Genomic DNA, 20,546 nt, shown 5'->3' with positions numbered 1-20,546 from the left:
GTTGAGAATATCCAGCACTTGCTTGAGACAAAGATCTTAGGAAAGAGAAGGGTGTGAGTGCATAATACAGTAGACTGTAACAGTTGTTGTCTTTGTTTTTCTGTGTACAACCACCTCAAGGTGTGTTTCTGGGATCTCTGGGAGGCTGTTCTGCAGCCTGCAGTCAGCCTCTGATTTTTGGACAAGACAACACAGGGCAGGGAAGCACCTTTTTTGCTTTTGTCAAGGTGCAAGCTTTGAATTTTTTTTTCCTGTTTCCTCTTGAAATTTTCAGGAAACACTGGCAGCATGTCAGAGTATTAAATACAGGGGCTGCAGCCTGAGGCTGCTGTCAGCTTGCAGCAGCAGTGACAACGAGCACTTCCTCCTCTACACCTTGAGGATTGGGTCCAGTTCTGGGCACCTCAATCTAAGAGAGGTGTTGAGGTGCTGGAGGGAGTGCAGAGGAGGCAATGAAGCTGGTGAGGGGCCTGGAGAATAAATCTTCTGGAGAATGATTGAAGGAGCTGGGAGTGTTTGGTTTGAGGAAGAGGAGGCTGAGGGGAGACCTCATCACTCTATAACTCCCTGAGAGGACATTGCAGAGCTTGGGTGCTGGTTTCTTCTCACAGGTGGGGATGGATTCAAGCTGCAATGAGGAAGGTGTAGACTGGACATTAGGAAAAAAATTTTCACAATATTTCAGGGGTCAGGCACTGGAATAGGCTGACCAGGGAGCCTGGGTGTGTTTAAGGGTCATTTAGGTGTGGTTGGTGTTGGGGGATGTGATTTAGGGGAGAGCTTTGTAGAGTAGGGATGATGGTTGGACTAGATGAGCCCAAGGGTCTTTTCCACCCTGAAAGATTCTCTGATTCTTAGAAGATTTTGGTGGTTGCCTCTTTATTCCTTGTCCCAGGTGACTCAGCAGAGAAATCCAGTGGTCCTTCTCTTCTTGTTTTGTCTCATATATTATCTAGCAGGGTGAAAAGAATCAGTGCTTCCCACAGGGGATAGGTGAGGACAGAGAACAAGCTCTCTGGGTTTCCTCTTGCCTAAAACCAGTTTATCTCCACTCTGGTTTTATTGTTGCATCTCAGTAGTGACTCTTAGCTAATACAACCATGTATGTACAGCTGCCACTGTACATGCAGTCTCTTTGTCACCTTTCTGACCCCTGACAGGAGGGCACTGCATAAGAGATGCCAGATTGCTGTAGCTGCTTGTGCATGCTGGGCTCAGTTGTATTCCTCACTTTTATTTCCCCCATCTCCCTCCTTTTTTCAGAATGTCTCTGTGTCTTCCCACTCTTTGTTCTCTTTTTACATCAACCGTAAGGCTGCTGTCATTTCTGTGTAGATTTAAAATAAATATCCCAAGTATCTAAACCCTGTTAGATCTCAGTGGGAGATTGAGTTGTAAATCTTGCTGGTGTTTAAATGTTTTGAACCACTGAACAACCAAACCTGCAGAATGATGCCATGGATGCAGGATGAAGGTTGGTAGGAGGCAGGGAGGGGGTATGATGTGTGTGTTGGCAGGGAAAGAACTGTTCATGGACTGAGGGAAAGATTCCTTTGTAGCAGAGTCTATGCTGGGCCAGGTGCTTCATACAAACCAAACCTTTTTCTTAAAGTTTGCTGATAGATGTTTTTTTTTTTTAGCTACTAGCCAGACCTGGGTTTGGGTCTGTTGAGCACTTAGAAATGTAGCTAAGGCTTTTTGGTGTTGTGCTGTGAGTGAAAACACTCTGCAAGTCTTAGTTTATCCTTCTGGCAGCCTGAAATGGACACTTAACACTACTGGAGATCTTTTTTTCCATGAATTCCATTACTTTAGGTCTTTAACCACTGTCATCTTTTCTCTGACGTAAGTATGTGAATGTTTGGGATAAGAGGTGCTGCTTTTGGGGTTTTTTTCTTTGTTTTTGGGTTGGGAATGGGTGCTACACAAAAGGGCATGAGGCAGTAATTGGAGGGTTTAAATAATTTTCAGCAGTGGAGGTAGAGGACCACAGATGAAATGGGATTTCAGCAGGTAGTGGGAGATGTTCAGGAAATGAGTGTTTGGTATTATGTATTATTCATTATTTTAATTAGTCATTTTAGAGGAACAGAGTAGGTCTTTCAGTGTCTTTATTGTAAGGAGACAGAATTAAGAATGCTTAGAAGACCTTTATTTTGGTATTTCCTGACTGATTTGCTTTTTGACTTTGCAACTTTAATGCAAATTTCTTTACCTTATTATAGAGGTAAGCAGGAAGGCACAGGCACTAAAGGTGAATTTGGAAACAGTTTAATAATGTGGCAAAAGATGTGCATTTGATTACTTCTGAGCATCTGAGAAACTGATGTTTATAGAAGGATGCAGTTTTATGGAAGAAATAAAAACACCATGCCTATTTTCATTTTTTTTTTTTTTTCCAAACTTGGTAATATATTTGGCCCCTTGGAAATGTAGCAAAGAGTACATTTCACTGTTCAAAACTGTTTCAGATTTTGTTTTTGTTTACTTTTGAATACGATGCCTTTGAAGTATAATTTGGGGTTAAGCTGCATTGAAGTTGTGATAGCTGGGGGAAAAAAAAAATACTGCTACCTTTATCTTTGTCCCTGAGTGTGCAAAAATAGTGCTGTTTGCTGATTTGGAAGGGTGCAGGGAGTTCATGTCCCTGCACTGGGAGAGGTTTTAGCTGAAATGTAACTGAGCATAACAGGGGAAGGAGGAAGATTTGGGAGGTTTTTGGTGACTTTTTTTTTTAATACTACGTACATTTTCATACTATTATAATGTTATATATTTTATATACTAACAGTGAACATATAAAAAACCCCAAATCAACAACACACCCACCTCACCCCCCCAAAAAAATCCAACCCAACAACCACAAATAGAACACAATTTCTTCTATTAATGCCTTTTATAATTCTTGTTGAGCTTCTTTTCCATAACAGTAAATTGTGTGCTAATGCTTTTATGCCTTATCTGGCTTGCAGGACTGTTCTGGCCTGCAGCTAGCATCTGGGCACCTTCCTGAAGTCTCCTCAGGCCCTGGTTATCTAAATTAAATTAACATGATGGTAAAGCTCCTGCAAGAGGAATCTCACATATAGTACTGATGAGCTGTTAATGTGCAGAAAGTCAAGTGATTCCAAGACTCAGGCCAGTTTTGCAGCTGTGGGTGAACTCTACCATGGATGTGTAGGCTGATTGTGTCACAAGGGAGAAAGCAGTGCAGTTTTCAAATGCTTTCAGAAGAAGCTGTGAGGTCAGAAGTCTCAGACAGAGAGAGCACCACTTAACAGCCAAGGATGTTGCAACTTTCACTGACTCTCTCCATTTTTATTTCTTAGGCCACATCAATGGAGCACATTCAGGGAGCTTGGAAGACCATCAGTAATGGTTTTGGACTCAAGGATTCTGTCTTTGATGGCCCAAACTGTATTTCCCCTACTATTGTCCAGCAGTTTGGTTACCAACGCCGAGCCTCTGATGATGGCAAAATCTCAGATACTTCCAAAACCAGTAACACCATTCGGGTGTTCCTGCCCAACAAGCAGCGCACAGTGGTGAGTCTGCAGTACCTGGGGGTGAGAAATGGTGTCCTGTGCCCACTGCTGACACTGCCACCTGTACCTGGAGCTCCACAGAAGCTCTTACTGTCATTGTGTTGGCATCAATTTGTTAATTCTTGAGGACTGAAAGCAGTGTGGCTGTCCTGGTTTGGGCCAGGATAAAGGTGATTTTCTGTCTTGTACTTTTGCTTTTAGCTAAGTCTCTTGTAAGTAGCTGCACTTGCTGAAATGAACAGCAAGTTTCTCAGACAGTGTGTGTTTCTAGGACTGATAACACTGATGTTTATAGTTACTGCTAGAGACTGGTGTGCAGAGCCAAGGCCACTGCTCAGCTCTGAGGAAAACATAAAGAGGTCCCACCTGCATCCCTCCTTTGGGGAGGAACGGACAAGATAGATGCCAGAACTGACCAAACAGAGTATTCCATCCCATATACATCATCCTCAGTATAGATTTGAGGGATCACAAGGGCCAAGCCAGATTTCCTGCTTCCCTTTCCTTCACCTGGCTGGAGGCAGGGCACCTCTAAGCCTGAGCACATCCAGCATTGTCATTATGTGCATTACTGGAGTTTGCATCCCCAGTACTCACACCTGATGTAGAGAGATCTTGAGTCACCAGCATATTTGAATTGGGTAACTCCACACTGGAGACTTGAGCAGCCATCTTCTTAGAAGGACCTCCTTTTGCCTTTGTCTTACTCAGCAACTTACATACTTGCTCCTCTAGGACAGCAGTAGGTTTCTGAGTAAGATGAAGCATTTTGAGAAGCTGTGTTTCTCTGTCTCAGTTTCTCTGTATTTTTCCAGCATACAGGAGCAAAGTGCTTTGCTGATGTATTTAACTCTGAAAGGCAGTAGCTGGCTGACCTAAACAATGATGCTTGAAGGAAAACATGGAGTAATTTTTGTCACTCTTTTCTTGGGTGCTTGCAGTGAAGTATGTCAGGAGAAGCTGAACTGAAATGTCTCAAGGGAAGGCTTCTGTTAGATTTCTTGAAGCTGAGTATACTAATAAACACCTAACTTACACAGAGTTCCCTCTGATGTAAATTAAGCCTTTTTCTAGACTGAGGGTAACTCTGCCTGCATTTCTGTGGGTTTTATAGTCTAGCTACTTGTATGAGTGCTGTATCAAATCCTGTTTTACAGAAACTTAGTAACTTGAAGAAATGGACAAGTTATAAAATAGTTATTAAAGTTCTAAAACTGAAGTACACAATGTGGCAGAACACCTGTCTGCCTGACAGGTTGGCTTAAGGTGTGGTGAATTAAATCAGCAGGCACAGCAGTCTGTTGGGACATCATACAAGTAATTTTTTAATCTATTTATTAACTTCCGAGTGTGAACAGCTGTGCAGTTTTACCAGAGATTCCAAAGAAAAGGAGAAAAAAGCGATTTAAATTCTGCAATCTCTGACTTAGTTGTTTTGTTTTGTTTTGTTTTTCTTTGGTCACAGGTAAATGTACGAAATGGGATGACTTTACATGACTGTCTGATGAAGGCACTAAAAGTAAGAGGTCTGCAGCCAGAATGTTGTGCAGTTTTTCGACTTCTTACAGAACCTAAAGGGTAAGAGTCTGGAGTGTTACGTGTGCAGCTTTCAACACAAGAGTGTACAAACTGTGTTTCTGACAATGGCAGCAATCATGCTTTCTTCCTCTTGCTGGTGTCTTTTAAAAGTGCAGCTTGGTGTTGAACACTTCCATGTTGCTTTCTTTACCCTCTCCTGGGGCAACTCCTTCAGCTTCCTGGGTATTAAAAATTTAAATTTTCTTTTAAAGCTAAATATTAAAAATGCTCAGAACTGAAGGGTATGCTTGAGTGCTTGTAGCATCTTTCAGAGGCTTTTGGCATACTCCAGATGAAATCATGTGTTTGGTAGTCTCCAGTGCTCTAGTGACTCTTTAGCCAACTGAAATAAACATCTCCTTTGTGTGCTCAGTTTTAAGGCTCTACATTCCTCTACAACTTTTCAATGTTTGGATGTAAATCTCACTTCAGATATTCCTTATTTTTTGTAGGACCGGGGATGCTGCTATTAAATACCAAATGATTCCTTTAAAAGCTGAGGGAGTGAAGGTATCTCATGGAGTTAATACATTTAACTTCACACCTCGTAAGGCTTGGGCTTAATGCTCTTTTAAGCCTCAGTCATGAGGCAATCATTTGTGGGTTTACATCTCTGTGTAACTGAGTCCATTCTGGGGTCACCAGTAACTTCAGTGCTGAAGCACATAATTTGGCTTTCATGTCACTAAGTCTGTCATTCATATTTCTTATCTTTGTTTGTAAGGGTATTTCTGTGACTCCATTACAGCTTCTAGGTGTCTTCTTTCAAGTAATCTGTATATCTAAATGACTTACCCATTAAAAAATAAAGAGAAAAAAGAGGTGAATGGCTCTACTTTCAAAGTTGCTTCTAATTTTTAAAGTGAAAGACACTGGCTTTCTTTAATGGCTCATTATAAAAGGTTAGCCATGTTTTTTTTGTCTTTGTTTTCAGTTTACTCAAGAAAACTCACAAAACATAGATCACTGACTAGGCCAGACTTACCTCTTGAGTAATTCTGTTGTTCCCATTATCTCTTTCAGAAAAAAAGTGCGTTTGGATTGGAATACAGATGCTGCCTCCTTGATTGGAGAGGAACTGCAAGTGGACTTTCTTGATCATGTTCCACTCACCACACACAATTTTGTAAGCTTTTCTTCCTCTGTATTTAGGTGCAAATTGTATCAGTTTGAACCACATAATCAGACAAAGAATGCTTTTCACATTAGTTTCCTTTTGACTTTCTAAACACAGGGGAGGATTTCAGAATTAATGATTTGATTCCTTCACCCCTACTCCCCCCAAGTTTTACTGCATAAATATCACTTTGCACTGAGATGCCAGAATTCTGTTCATTTTTGCTAGGTGTTAGAGACTTGTAAAAGCTCACAGCTCTTCTTCCAAGGTCAATGATTGCCATTTTTATCTTATTTAAACACATATTTCTGTAACTGTTGTATTAAGGTAGAATGTTTTTAACACCTAGAACTGGGAGATAACTTGCATCACCAGACAAAAAAAGGCTGGCTAAGTTCAACAGCTTTATTGGACTGTTGATAATTGTACTGAAGGTACAGGGGTGCTGTTAATTTTGCAAGATTATGATGTTGGTTTTGATTGTGAGCTAACACTGCCTTGTAATCTGTTTCTTGGGGGGATGGGAGACTTAAGCCTTGTAGTTCTTCCTCAAAAATTGATGATTTTCTCAGAGCAAAAAAATACATCTGTTTCTTTTTTTTTTTTTCCCTTTACAAAGGGCTAATATAATTTGCAGTTGGTTTCCAGAAAACTAATATTTTTCTTCATATCTGGAAGAAGCTCAAACTCTGTGCCTTCCTCACAGTATACTCTTAAGGAAGAAACACTTTGGTTCATATTTTTCTTTTTTTAGCATTTCAGAAGCTTACTTGCCATATTATTCATAAATATACAAGCATTTTGACTAATAAAAAACATAATGGGATGATCCTTACTATCTGATCCTCCTTTGCTTCCTTGGTAATACTAAAACCAAGTTAAAAAAAACCCAGTTCTTGGCTTACTGGGCACAAAGTAGTGCTTTTCACAGGACACTTTTCCTTTTTTTTTTTTAATGATCAGATCAACAAAGCTTTCCAAGAACACCCAAGTGTGGTTTTACGTTCAGTAGCACTTTGTGAGTACTGATAACATTTTACCACGGCCTTTATTTCTGCCAAGCCCTGAAGATGTCAATCCCTGCTCATGAAGAGAAGCTGGTAGTTTGGATTAATTGTTCCATGTGTTTTTTAGGCTCGGAAGACATTTCTAAAGCTTGCTTTCTGTGACATCTGCCAGAAGTTCCTGTTAAATGGGTTTCGGTGTCAGACATGTGGTTATAAATTCCATGAACACTGCAGCACTAAAGTCCCAACCATGTGTGTCGACTGGAGCAATATCAGGCAACTCTTGTAAGGACTGTTCCTTTTTTATAGCAGCACTAATTCTCTGTGACAGACAAGCATAATTTTTTTTTTTTTTAAAAAAAATCTCGTATCGTAGAGATAAATCTGGATTGCTGGGAGGTGTAGCCACTTCCATCAATATACAGATTTGTGTATTGATTTCAGAAAACAGCCAGCAATGATTGTCTGTTCCCAGGTGAAGAAGGCCATTTATCTTAAATGCATTTCATTCTTGCTGTAAATTTTAATATTTTTGGGAGAAGGAAATGAAGATCTTGAATGATCAGGCAGTTGCTAGAATGTGCTCTGTTTCAACAGAGTAATAGTTTGTCTTGTGTAACACTTCTGTTAGAAGAAAAAAAGGTTATGATTCAGCTGGTTTGTAGCTGTTGAAAGCATGGGTGTTCAGAACTACCACAACTTGTGACAGCCTGCTGAAAGTGCATGGAATGGTGAGAAAACTGATGAAGGCTAATACTTTCCTAACATTGATAAGAAAAATCTTAAAAAACATTTTGTTAGAGAAATCCTTTTATGCAAAAGTGTTAAAACCCGTGATTGCTTTATGTGTCTTACTTAGTGATTGTATTTTTTTAATAACTTAACTTGGTCATGATGCATTTTGCTGACTGGGCTTTAGATTGGAGGGTCACTTGTGCCACTTGGTGCTACCTGAGTTTTACAGAACTTCAAAAATTTGATGCTGAGTACCCTTTCAGAAAAATTTGAAGTCTGATGTAAAAAAAAAGCTGTGTATCTAAGTTTAGAAAGAACATGCAGAAATTTTCTCTGGGAGTCTAAAGACATAACCAGACCCAGAGGGAAAAGTACCACATGAAGATAGGAATGTGTTCATGAAGTTAGCTGTGCTGGAAAGAAGCAGCCCTTTCAATTTTCAGCTTTTAAAGAGCATTGTACAGGAGGTAGTGTAGCAGTTGAAATTGTAATTGTTTTTGTTGATATTTCAGATTGTTCCCAAATTCAAATATCAGTGACAGTGGTGTCCCTGCACTACCTCCCTTGACAATGAGACGGATGCGGGAGTCTGTCTCCCGGATACCTGTTAGGTAAGCTTGTATTTCCTGTCACTTCTGCTTTGGGAAATACAGTTGTTTCAAAACAAACAGCCAAAAAAAAAAAAAAAAAACCAAACCAACAAAAAAACCCCCAAAGAACCCCAAGTCCTGAAAAAAATAGCACAATCGTATGGAAGGTTGGGATAAACGTGCAAGAAGGCACCACCACTTCATCATAGATGCTGTGTAGTGTCCTTTCTTCTTAGATTCAATCCAAACAGTGATTTGGGATTTTATATTTTTCAGTTTTAAGATTTTAAGGGAAGGTATTAAAGGTTTTCTGGAGATCTTTTTTTTTCCTGCCCGAGAAAAGTCAAGGCTCCCTTTGGTATTTTTGTGAATTAACTTTATTTTATCTAATCAGGTAGTATGCCTGAAGGGTTTGTGACTTGTTTTGCATGGCTTGCATATACATACTAAAATAACATTCTAATGTTGAGGTGACAGATGAGAGTTTAAAGAGAAAATATGCTCCTCTTAAATAATATTCTGAGACTTAAAGAGGACGTTTCTGTGGTTTTAAATGCTAGAATAAAAATGGCTTTCCTTTCAAAGGGGCCTGTCTTCTGATCCTAATTTGTGCCTCTCTTCTTTTCCTTGAAATTCTAGAGGCTGAAGAGGGCAGGCCATGTTTTGTTTTTTCTACACCCCTTTGAAAAGTCTTGGCCTGCTCAGGAATGAGGCACGGAGCATGTAGCTGACTTGCAAATGGTTCTATGTATTTATTTATTTTTTTTAGTGGGAACTGCATCAGGGATTGATCTTGTGTTCTCTTTGCCATCTTACTCTGTTTCCAGTGTTGTTGAACATTGACTTATTAACGTGAGAGGTTTTTAAGCTTTTTGCAAAGGCTGGCTGATTTCAATTAAGATACTCCTGTGATTTGGGATGAATAAGGTTTGAGTGACCTGAGCTGTGATTTATAACTGTTTGTTGAACTGGATTTTAGTGTTGGCCTCCTTTTAACTGGTATTGGGTTTCATGACTTCCTTGCTGGCTGTTCTGCATGAACCATTGAACAGTCTTGCAAACCTTTACAAATTCAGAGCTTAGCAACAAAAGTGGCTCTTAAGCTATGTGTTTAACAGGCTTGAAATGAGCAGTGTGTTTGAATTTCACAGACCTGAATTAATCCAGCAGAGCCAGTGTTCTGTCAGTATATTAAATGTGATTTGCTGGGGATTGAGGTGAACTGTGACAAAATCTGTAATGCCAGAAACAGACTTATGTTAAACACACTACATAAGTATGTGAGCTGACAAGATCTTCCAAGTTTTAAAAATTTATTTCCTGAGTTAAACTGGGAATGATTCAGCTGACCAAATAGTTCAGTTAGTGTGTAAGTCCCTTTTTTTTTTTTTTTTTTCCCTTTGGTTGGAATTCTTTGCATATTGCTTTTGGACAGGTTACATTGAACAGTATTTTTCAATTGCTAGAGAGGCAAAAATAACCACAGCTTTCCCTGTCTCTTTCTCTCTCAGTTCCCAGCACAGGTATTCCACACCTCATGCCTTCACATTCAACACATCAAACCCTTCCTCCGAGGGCTCTCTTTCCCAAAGACAGAGATCTACATCCACACCAAATGTCCACATGGTTAGCACCACAATGCCTGTAGACAGCCGGATCATTGAGGTAATTTTGGTGATAAGGGAAGCAATAACATGAAGTTAAACTAAAATTATGACTGGCCATCTAATAGTCACTGGTTGGTTTTTCTTTTTTTTTTCTTTTTTTTTGCTGTCGTTTACTTACTGTTTGCCTTAGCTGGCTGAGTGGTGAAATATATAGGTGACACATTTGCATAGGAAGTTAACAGTTCATGTGTCAGCTTTGCTGCAGTGCTAGGTAGATTTTTGGTGGCTGTGAAGATGTGGGGGAGCATAACAGTCAAGTTTCAGAGATCTGAAAAGCAAATAACCTCAGTTTTGCTGAAGAAATACTTGTTAGACACTTCTAAAAATGTTTGTTCTAACCTAAAAATCCAGATTTGTTGGGGAGCTGATGTTTATTTTAAACCAGACTGCAGGTACTTTCAGTCTGGATGTAGTTCTCAGACTTGAAATAACTCAAGTCAAAACTTACTGGCAATATGTTTTGTGTTATACCTCTGGAATTAACTGATTCTGATTCTGGGCTCGTGTGCTGAAGCCATCTGTATCTGAGAATATTTCTGCTGTTACTTGCTTTCAGACACCTTTTTCTTAGTTTTTTGGGGGTTTGTTTGTTTGGGTTTTTTCCTACCTTAGGCTTTCTTTGGAGACAACTCTTTGAAGTCAATTGGAAAGTGGTTTTTGTTTTGTTTTGTGATAAGGTTAACAAAACAAGGGAGTGGTGAGGAGGAAAGGCTCTTGGAAAGACAGTGCTGAGCTGCAGGACCTCAGAGACAGCTGAGCACTGTTTTTTTGCCAAAAGCCTTTGCCTGCTGAGATTACTTGCATCTTCAGCTGGTAGTTTATAGACTTCTATGAAACATGAAGACTCTGAAATATGCCAGAGAAGTCCTCTGGGAATGGGGAAAAAAGTGCACTGCATCCTCATGGAGCTTTTTTTTGTTAGAAGCTGTGTGTGTCAGCTGGGTTTTATAGGGAGAGGTACCCTCCCCCTCTCTTCAGTTTTCTTAGGTTATAGCTTTTTTTACTGCTTCAGAAGCCTGGCTGACAATTTTTTTTTTTTTTGTGGCACTAAAAGTAATGAAGCACTCAAGAAAGAGGATGTGAGTTACCAAACTTCACAGTGTGCTGATCCTTTAAGGAGACAGCTTTCTTTATCCTTTACACATACACTTTCTATTCTGGCTCTTCATGATATCACAGGGACTGAATCAAAATAGCTTGAATGTCTTAAAGGCAATATCAGCTTTTCCAAAAGGCTCTAAAAAGAAAAACAGTTAAAAAAAAAAACACACTACAAAAAGGAAATAGAGGCTTTCTAGTATGTCTAGAGAAGCACCACCTTAATAAAGTGGTTTACCAAAGGATGGGTACTTGTGAACTTGGGGGTTTGAACAGGAATACTTAATTAAAAAGTTTTACTGAACTTATTGGTCATATGTCAAACAAACTAGGTTAGTTTTCCATTCACTTATCCTAATATTTCTTTTTAAGTTATTTTTCTTTATACTTCCTCTGTTTTTTTTTCTTCTATCTCTTACTGTGTTGGCCTAGAATAACAGCCTGAATGCTTCTCCCAGCTCCTGGTGCAGACGATTTTGTTTGAGGGGAAGAGTAGGTATTTTCTTGGTGCCTTTTGTTTTCTTGTGATTAACAGGATTGCTATAACCTGTACGCCATGGCAGTGTCCACATGAAATGTTTAATCTGGAGTTGATTTGATGAAAATCTGTCTAGCATGTTTATACTTAAGTATTGAGGACCCTAACTGGAAGAGGCAAACTGATAGAAGGGCTTCATTTTTAGTTTAGCAGAATGAATCAATATCACTATGAAATTTCCTGTGAATGTGTACAGCCTTGGGTTAGAGGTGCATTTGGTCACACAATTTTAAAGTAAAACCTTCTCAAACATCTATTGCATGGCTTTTTTTTTTTCTCTGGAAGCTTTTTTTTTTGTTGATTACAACTGTACAAACCCCTTAGAATATGATATGCTATTTTTATTTCACACCAAAGTAGAGGTGACAGACTACAGCACTGTGGATGGTGTTATTGGTCTTGTAAGACAGCTCTGAAGAACACTGTTCTTGGTTCATTTGCTGTAGGATTCTTAAGCAAAAATGAAAATACATTAGGATTGAAGTTCAAAAATACTTTTTTTTATTAAGTAAGAATTATTTACCCGTGAGTGTGAGAACAGTTTAATTTTTTTTATTTAGCCTTTGCCAGCTTGCTTGAGCACAGCTACATTCTCAGGCTGATGTACAGAAACCATCACTTGTTATTAATTCAGGTTCTTGAAGATTTTTATTGATTTTATTTGAGTTCTTCATTGGTAGTTTCTGCAGATTTTAATCCCCTCAGGTGCAGAGTAGAGATATTCTGCAAGAATACTGTGCATAGAGTCAAGCCTGGGAGAATGCAGCTAACCAGCTGAAGTGATGTATTTCATAAATGAATCTTTACTAAGGATAATCTGAGTTAATTTGAAAGCTGTATGGTGGAATGCAGGCTTGTTCTGTCCTCCTGTGAAACCTTACATATATTATTCTACTAATTAGTTAGAAAGTTTGAATTGACTTCTATTAACTTCGACAGTATTTAACATCTCTGTAGTGCATGTTCTTGCTTTGTACTTATACAGTACCTGGATATTTTACCTTTCCTGTATGTACTTTGGGATAATACATAGCAGGTGAGAAAAAGTTGTGGAGTCATGTTTGTCAGAGCTTAGTTATTTTGTGCATGGCTGTAGAATTGTGTTGTAAAGTGCCTGTGGCATGAGGTGAGAGTTGTTGCACTGTGCCAAGTAGTGACCTGTGTAAGAACATGCTTTTCAAATATCATCACACTTCAATCTGTGGGAACATGTACTGAAAATGAGATGGTGGTGTATTAGGGCACTAAACATGGCCTTTTTGGGGGGTTGAAATAGTATGGTAGAAGTATTTCAAAATGTCTGTTGCCATGGAATACTTTGGGAGTTTTTAATTTTCCTGTTTATACCCAAAGCCTATTTGAGAACTTGTCCCCAGAGGCACAGGACCCTCACTGGAGCTGTGTTCAGATCTGAAACACAAGCATGTACAGCAAGGCAGTGGTGGGGATGCAGGCAGTATTGCTGGTGTTTCTTCTTGTCCACATCTGTTATTTTTTTTTCCTCTTTCTTTTTTTTTTTTTAGTAGCAGTCCCTTTCAGTATGCTGTGAATATTTTTAATGTGTTGTAAGAGTTCAGAAATTGCATGTTTTTTAGCATACAGGATTCTTGTAACTAGAAAATCACTAAGTTTCATCTTTTGGAGGGGGTTGTTCAGTTACTGTATCACACTTCACCAAAACTATCAGGAATGATTTCAGTACTATTTCTGCTCTCACATATTTATTAACTTTATTATCTGTCTTCTCCATTTTAGGATGCAATCCGAAGCCATGGTGAATCAGGTATGGTTTAAAGAAATAAAAAAAATTGTAGTTTTATTTTGTGTTTATTTTCCCGTTCATAAATGGTTTTTCTTCTGTTTTTATATTTAAGCTTCACCCTCTGCTCTGTCTGGAAGTCCCAACAATATGAGCCCAACTGGCTGGTCTCAGCCCAAAACCCCAGTCCCAGCCCAAAGAGAGAGAGCCCCTGGATCTAATACACAAGAAAAAAACAAAATTGTAAGTATGGTAATATTGGATGATGAGGTTTTTTATTATATCAAAATAAGCTGGGAGTACTGGTGTGTTGGAATAAATTTCTGTGCTTCAAAAGGCAATAATTTTAACTAACTTGGGAAAGATAGCACCATTGCTTTGCATTAAAAATACCCAGAACCAAGTATTCTGGGTTGAAAATTAATTTCAGGCATTATTGTGAAATTATTGTTCAGCACAGATTCAAGGATTACCTTCCTAAATATTTAGAGGGTGTGTCTCATTCTTTTAAAATATGTTTAAAGTTAGCCTCATTATCTCTGTTTGAACTGTATTGTCATAGCTCCCATAGAAAATGGATAATGATAATGCCAGAAGTTTCATAGCAAACAAAATGCAAGTTTTCCCTCAAAGGCTTGATTGAAACTTAGGGGTGGGGAAATATAAAGAAAAGTTAGAATGCTAATGAATAATATCTGAAATTTTTTGAGGGCTTATAAGATTTAAAAAATGCAAGTACAGCTGCTTAATGTGGTTCACAGTTGTTAATCTTTTAAACCTTAGAGGTTTGGGAATCCTGCTCTCATCTTTTTGGTTTATTCATTTAAAATATGTTAATGAGTTCCTGAATTTGAGTATTATAATTTTGAAGAAGTCAGTAGAGTAAAAGGCCATGTCAATTTTTGTTCCAGAGGCCTCGTGGACAGAGAGATTCCAGTTATTACTGGGAAATAGAAGCAAGTGAAGTCATGCTTTCTACCAGAATAGGGTCAGGTTCTTTTGGAACAGTTTACAAAGGCAAATGGCATGGTAAGTTCTTGACCAGTGCTACCATCTTCTCAAAATATTGATATGGTAGGACAGCAATCCAGAAAAAGGTAAAATTGTTTTAATGGTGCTGTGTGCTTATCTACCACCAAAGGTACTAGGTGAGAAATACTGATTTCCTAATATTAGCAGAGAGAAATGAAGGCAAAGGACAGACATAAAAATCTGAATCTCACAACTGCCATCAGTGTGTTCACCAAAGTAGATCCAAAATTGTTTTCTTTATTATTTTGTTCTCCAACAGCTTGCTTGCTGAAAAGATTTCACTTTTCATTAGCAGGACTGAATTAGCAGGATTAGCTGGGAAATTTCAGAGCCTCATGCTAAATGGTATTTACCTTTTTTTTTTAATACCTCTGTGGTTTAATTAGCATACTTATATTCAGGGTAGCAGGGAAAGGAAATAAGCATAAATTGCTTTCACTGTGGAGTTTTCATCAGGAAAAAATTATGGGAGATTTTATGATCCAAAGATAGCTGCAATAATTTGAAAAGAGGAACACTGCAGAACTAAGGAATTTGTTTCCACACTCAGGGCTTCTGAATCAAAAAGAAACACACACAAAACCCCTCCAGGCTCAAAGAAGAATAAATAATTTAATAGACAACTCATAATAAATGCTAATGAATAGCATTATTGTCAGAAAATAAGCTGACAAAAACAGTCCTGAAGCTCACTTCCACACTCTGTGTTTAAAGAGTAAATACTTGCATGTCTTAATGCCCAAATATTGTCAACATCAATGGGAGGGCTAATAGTAGGCATTAGCATATTCTTATGCTAATAAGAATATATATATATATATATATATATATATATGATATTCTTATGCTAATAGTAATATCCAGGAACAGTTAAACTGATGAAACTTCATCAGATGAGTGAAATGGAATGCAGAAATCAAAAGGACAAATAAGTCAGGTTTCACTAAACAAGGTAATAAATGAGGATTTTTTTTTTTTTTGTTCATGTTTTTCTAGTGAAATATTTGTAGCTTTTAATGTATCAAGAGCTTTGGTGTGTGGAAGAAGAAATGTGTGGAGCTACATGTTTAGGAAGAGTCCTCAGTTGTGTGGCCAGGATGGCTCTGTAGCTGCCTCCTCACTCCATCCTGGTCAGACTCACTCTCTTATCTCAGGAGGGTCAAAGTTAAATGGCTACAGTTTTCCTATGGAACCATCATTTGCAGTGTGGGCTGAAAAGATTGAAAGGTTTATATTTCTTTCAAGTCTTTTCTGTTTAGAATTGAAGAGGCTGGGGGCTTACTGCACAGTGAAACTGCAGACTTTATTTTTTTGGGGGTGTAGTAACCTATTCTAACAGTACAAATGCAGTAATAAAAATGTCTGGGTAAAGGGAAATGAATTGAAGTGGTCAGATTGCCACAGATTTACAGAAAAATTTTAGACTGAGAGTTGTTTGGCTTCCTAACATGCCCAGCTATGTAAGTGCAGCTGTGAAGGACTCCTGTGTGCAAAGTGTGAGGTTTCCAGCAAGCTGCTCTGCCTGAAGTCTTCCAAAATAAAACTGAAGTGGCAAGGCCAGTCTTGCTCTGAGGAGTCAGTGTTTGTTGGACAGGTATCTTGCACTTCCATATTTTTCCCACTTGTTCTGATGGTTAAGTACTAATTTTCATATTTGCACCACTTCTGTTACAGACCCCATTTGGATCCTCTAGTGTCCTGTAGCATGCTTCTAAATTTAAAAGGAGGAAAGAGAACCAAGGCAGTTTAAATGGGTTGGAAGACTACCTATCATAAACACATTTCCCCTTTGGCCCTGGTAATCAGTTCTAGGGTTTTGGTGGTTGGGGGGTGGTGGAAGCTGATTTGTCTTCAGATTGCTGCTAAACAAAACAAGTGTTATTGTGTATTTATTTCTGTAGAGGAGGCTGCTTGGGAAATGCCATCAAGCCTAAAAAAAAAAAATAAAAGTGTGGCACCTGGTTCAGTAAAAACAGCACAAGGTTCAAAACATCTCTTCATCTGTGGAGAATATTTGACCTCTCATCAGTGGATGCTGCACCCTTGCCTTGTCTCTGGGCGTAGCTCATACCAATATATTTCATTTTTGGGCTGGCATTGTTCAGCAGCAGGAGGTGCAGAAGGAACTGGCTACTTGCAAGCCTGGGATTTTGGTAGTCTTATGACAGTGTAGTCTTTCTGCCACTTACATTCTCCATTTTTTGGTCTGTAAGCAGAGAGAGCAAAGTTATAAAACATTCTGCATACTGCAAACACGAGCTGGTTCTCTTGATAAAGGTGCAGGAGGGTGAAGAGGAGGTGTATTGCATTTACTGAAGTTAAAGGAGAAGATATAAATGTGTAATGATGTGTTCAGCATTTGTGCATCTTTGTGGCTTCAAATGGTACAGCAAATAAAGCAAGTGGTGACTGCAGGGGAGGATAAACTCACTCTGAAACTTTCCAAGTACCAGCTTTCATACCCTTCTTGTACTTTGGCAAGTTTTTTCAGTTGATCCTCATATTGTCCAGAATTGCTAACATGCTTTTCCATGTTTATCTTTGAAAAGAGACTGCAATAATAAGAAGAAAATTGGTGATTGGTAACAAAGAAATCTGTCACTCTGGGGTTTTTGCTTTTTAATGTGAGTGCTGATTCTGTAGTGCAAAGCTGCAGCAGCCTTTAAACTGAGGGATAAGCACCTCTCAGATCTTTTTACTGCATGGAAACTGAGAGGGAAGCTTTGGTTTTCTTAAGCTGCTTTTATCTTCCTGTAACACTGTCAAGGGCAGTTTATCCCCCTCTTGAATTGTAAAATGCTGTAGTTAGATGCTGCCTCTGTTGGTAAAATGAACGTGATGGTTGGTGGGCCTTACTTTAGGTAGAACAGTTGGTTTCATTCCACTGTTGTACCTCTTCTGAATCAGCTCAATTCTGCTGTTTTCTGGGTCTGCTGTAAAGGTTTTTACAGCTTCATTCTCTGGAAGCAGTCTCTGAACAGGTAGCACTGGATCATCATCATATCCCACTCCCCTCTAACAGATGCTGAAATTTACAGCAAGCACTGACACTGAAAGCAATTCAATTAAAGCTTCTAAATGAAATTTTATAATCTATCAGCTTAAAGAACAGTAAAATATTCTGCTTTCTGTTTTCCCCAAATTTGTTGTTAAAATCAGTTCTGTCATTCATTATTTTTCTGCTGTTGCTGGATAGGGGATTTATCCTTTTCATTCCTTAAAATTAGCAGTATTTAAATCTAGGAAGCTTTTTTAGATTAAGTTTATATTAAAAAATGATGTGTGTGTACACATACATATATATAGGTTTACATATATAAATGCTTTAAGGTACAAACATAATTATATAAAAATTCAAAGTTGTGTATGAATGTGTGTGCCAGAGCTGGACAGAAGAGGGAAAGTGATGAAATGTTGAATACTGGTTGGAAACAGAGAGGCTCTTATGTGACTGCTTGAAATAACATGCTGAGAATGCACCAAGACCAGAATACCTCCTTTCTCACCAACTATTTGGATTTTAGTTGCTTCATATCCTGCAAAATGCTTATGTGTAGTTCTAGCCAGCCATAGCTCTTAAAAGGAGGGAAGCACGTGAGCAATTAATGACCTTTTTTATTAGACTGTAATTCAGGTAAATTAATAACCTGATACTACAGAAGTTTGTGTCTGCAGGAAAAATCTTGACCTACATACAAATTAGTAGAGATGTGCTGTGCATAAGTTAGGAAATGTAAGTTTATTGCATATTAATGTTGCTTTGGAAAAAATCAAACAACAAAGCTGCATTTTGAAGTGTTTTTGTGCATTTTGTGTTTTACATTTGTTTTTAGGGGATGTAGCAGTGAAGATACTAAAGGTTGTAGATCCAACCCCAGAACAGTTCCAGGCTTTCAGAAATGAAGTGGCTGTGTTAAGGTGAGTTGGTAGTTTCTAAATCTGTTATTTGACTACAACCCCTCTTTTAAGCCATCCTACCCAATATTCTATGTTTGACAAAAAAAAGCAAATTTCCAGGGAAGAAGAATAAAACAGATCATGTAGTGATACTCACAACTATTGTGGAGCTGTGGGACAGCAGTCATAGTTCAGAGTGTTTCAGTGGTTCTGCACTGATTCTGAAAGTTGTTTTTTCAGATAAATAACACAAACATCCATTACTGAGGTCTCATTTGGCATGCAGTAAAAGATGAGAATTAATGTATTCTGCTGTAATTCTCATCACTGGACAGAATACTTGAACACTGGACCTTATAAAATTGCAGCCTGATTCTTTTTTTCTTTTTAAAATGTATTCTCTGATCTACAGAACTGTTTTCTGCTTTCAAGTACTGTTTTCAAAGTGTTCCATTTAATTACCTGTACTTCTAAATGCTGAAACTGAACCAGTTCAAGCTATCTTCTCATCCCTTAATTCCTTTAGAGTTTATAATGGCCCTTGAGTTTCCTGTTGGGATTTAGCCTTCTGTAGGAAGTTTTTACTTCTCCCAGCTTTCAGGGTGGTTTCTGTTATCCCAATAACTTCTAATACCTCTTTCAAGAGTGAATGTTGGTTACTGATTTCAAAATCCTTCCACTTTCATGACATCTTTCTTAAATAATTTTAAATAATTTCCTTGGAACTAAAAGGAAGTGTTTTCACTAAAAAGCAGAATAGCATCTGATGTTACTTAAAAATTATAAGTTGGCAACCGTGGCATATTTTTAATTATTTTTAAAGAGAAACTTTACACACACATCCTGCAGAAAATTTGCAGGTAACTCATTGGTTTTTGGACTCAGAAGCTGAAGTGTGTTCTTTAGGCAGGGATCCATTTTGGAAAGAACCTGGGAAGATTTTTAGAATCATAGAATCATAGAATCATAGAATCCTAGGGTTGGAAGGGACCTGGAAAGATCATCTAGTCCAACCCCCCCTGCCAGAGCAGGGCCACCTAGAGTACATCCCCTAGGAACGTGTCCAGGTGGGTTTTGAATGTCTCCAGTGAAGGAGACTCACAACCCCCCTGGGCAGCCTGTTCCAGGGCTCTGTCACCCTTACAGTAAAAAAATTTTTTCTGATATTCAACTTGAACCTCCTATGCTCCAATTTACACCCATTACCCCTTGTCCTATCACTGGTCACCACTGAGAAAAGCCTAACTCCATCTCCCTGACACTCACCCCTTACATATTTGAAAACATTGATGAGGTCACCCCTCAGTCTCCTTTTCTCCAAACTAAAGAGCCCCAGCTCCTCAGCCTTTCCTCATAAGGAGATGTTCCACTCCCTTAATCATCTCAGTAGCTCTGCACTGGACTCTTTCAAGCACTTCCCTGTCCTTCTTGAACTGAGGGGCCCAGAACTGGACACAATACTCCAGGTGTGGCCTCACCAATGCAGAATAGAGGGGAGGAGAACCTCTCTTGACATACTAACCACCCCTTTCTAATGCACCCCAGGATGCCATTGGCCTTCTTGGCCACAAGGGCACATTGCTGGCTCATGGGCATCTTCTTGTCTACCAGGACCCCCAGGTCTCTTTCACCTACACTGCTCTCCAGCAGCTCAGCCCCCAACCTATCCTGGGACATCGTGTTGTTCTCCCCAAATGCAAAACTCTACACTTCCCCTTGTTGAATTTCATCATGTTCTCCCTGCCCAACTCTCCAGCCTGTCTAAGTCTCTCTGAATGGCAGCACAGCCTTCTGGTGTGTCAGCCACTCCTCCCAGCTCAGTGTCATCAGCAAACTTGCTGAGGGTACATTCTATACCCTCATCCAAGTCGTTGATGAAGATATTGAACAACACCGGTCCCAGTACCGACCCTGAGGGACTGACTTCTCTTTCTGCTCCTTTCCATTAGGAAGACTCGGCATGTTAATATTTTGCTCTTTATA

General features: G+C 38.9%; 1 protein-coding gene across 1 annotated transcript in view; it reads left to right on the top strand.

Annotated features, from left to right (window-relative positions):
• Window positions 1–20,546, top strand: part of RAF1 (Raf-1 proto-oncogene, serine/threonine kinase) — a 44,748-nt gene that overhangs the window by 16,335 nt on the left and 7,867 nt on the right. Inside the window, exons 3-14 of the mRNA XM_071756442.1 lie at window positions 3,330–3,545; window positions 5,011–5,123; window positions 6,147–6,249; window positions 7,375–7,532; window positions 8,495–8,593; window positions 10,084–10,237; window positions 11,770–11,829; window positions 13,631–13,658; window positions 13,750–13,877; window positions 14,546–14,663; window positions 18,500–18,584; window positions 20,513–20,542. Of these exons, the coding sequence (XP_071612543.1) occupies window positions 3,339–3,545; window positions 5,011–5,123; window positions 6,147–6,249; window positions 7,375–7,532; window positions 8,495–8,593; window positions 10,084–10,237; window positions 11,770–11,829; window positions 13,631–13,658; window positions 13,750–13,877; window positions 14,546–14,663; window positions 18,500–18,584; window positions 20,513–20,542 (1,283 nt within the window). The 5' untranslated portion in view covers window positions 3,330–3,338. The remainder of the gene's footprint in view (window positions 1–3,329; window positions 3,546–5,010; window positions 5,124–6,146; window positions 6,250–7,374; window positions 7,533–8,494; window positions 8,594–10,083; window positions 10,238–11,769; window positions 11,830–13,630; window positions 13,659–13,749; window positions 13,878–14,545; window positions 14,664–18,499; window positions 18,585–20,512; window positions 20,543–20,546) is intronic.

The sequence above is a fragment of the Heliangelus exortis genome, chromosome 12 (genome assembly GCF_036169615.1).
Source record: "Heliangelus exortis chromosome 12, bHelExo1.hap1, whole genome shotgun sequence".
In the NCBI taxonomy this organism is placed as follows: domain Eukaryota; kingdom Metazoa; phylum Chordata; class Aves; order Apodiformes; family Trochilidae; genus Heliangelus; species Heliangelus exortis.
Note: the sequence above shows the minus strand (reverse complement) of the source record. Positions and strands in the feature narration are given on the sequence as shown.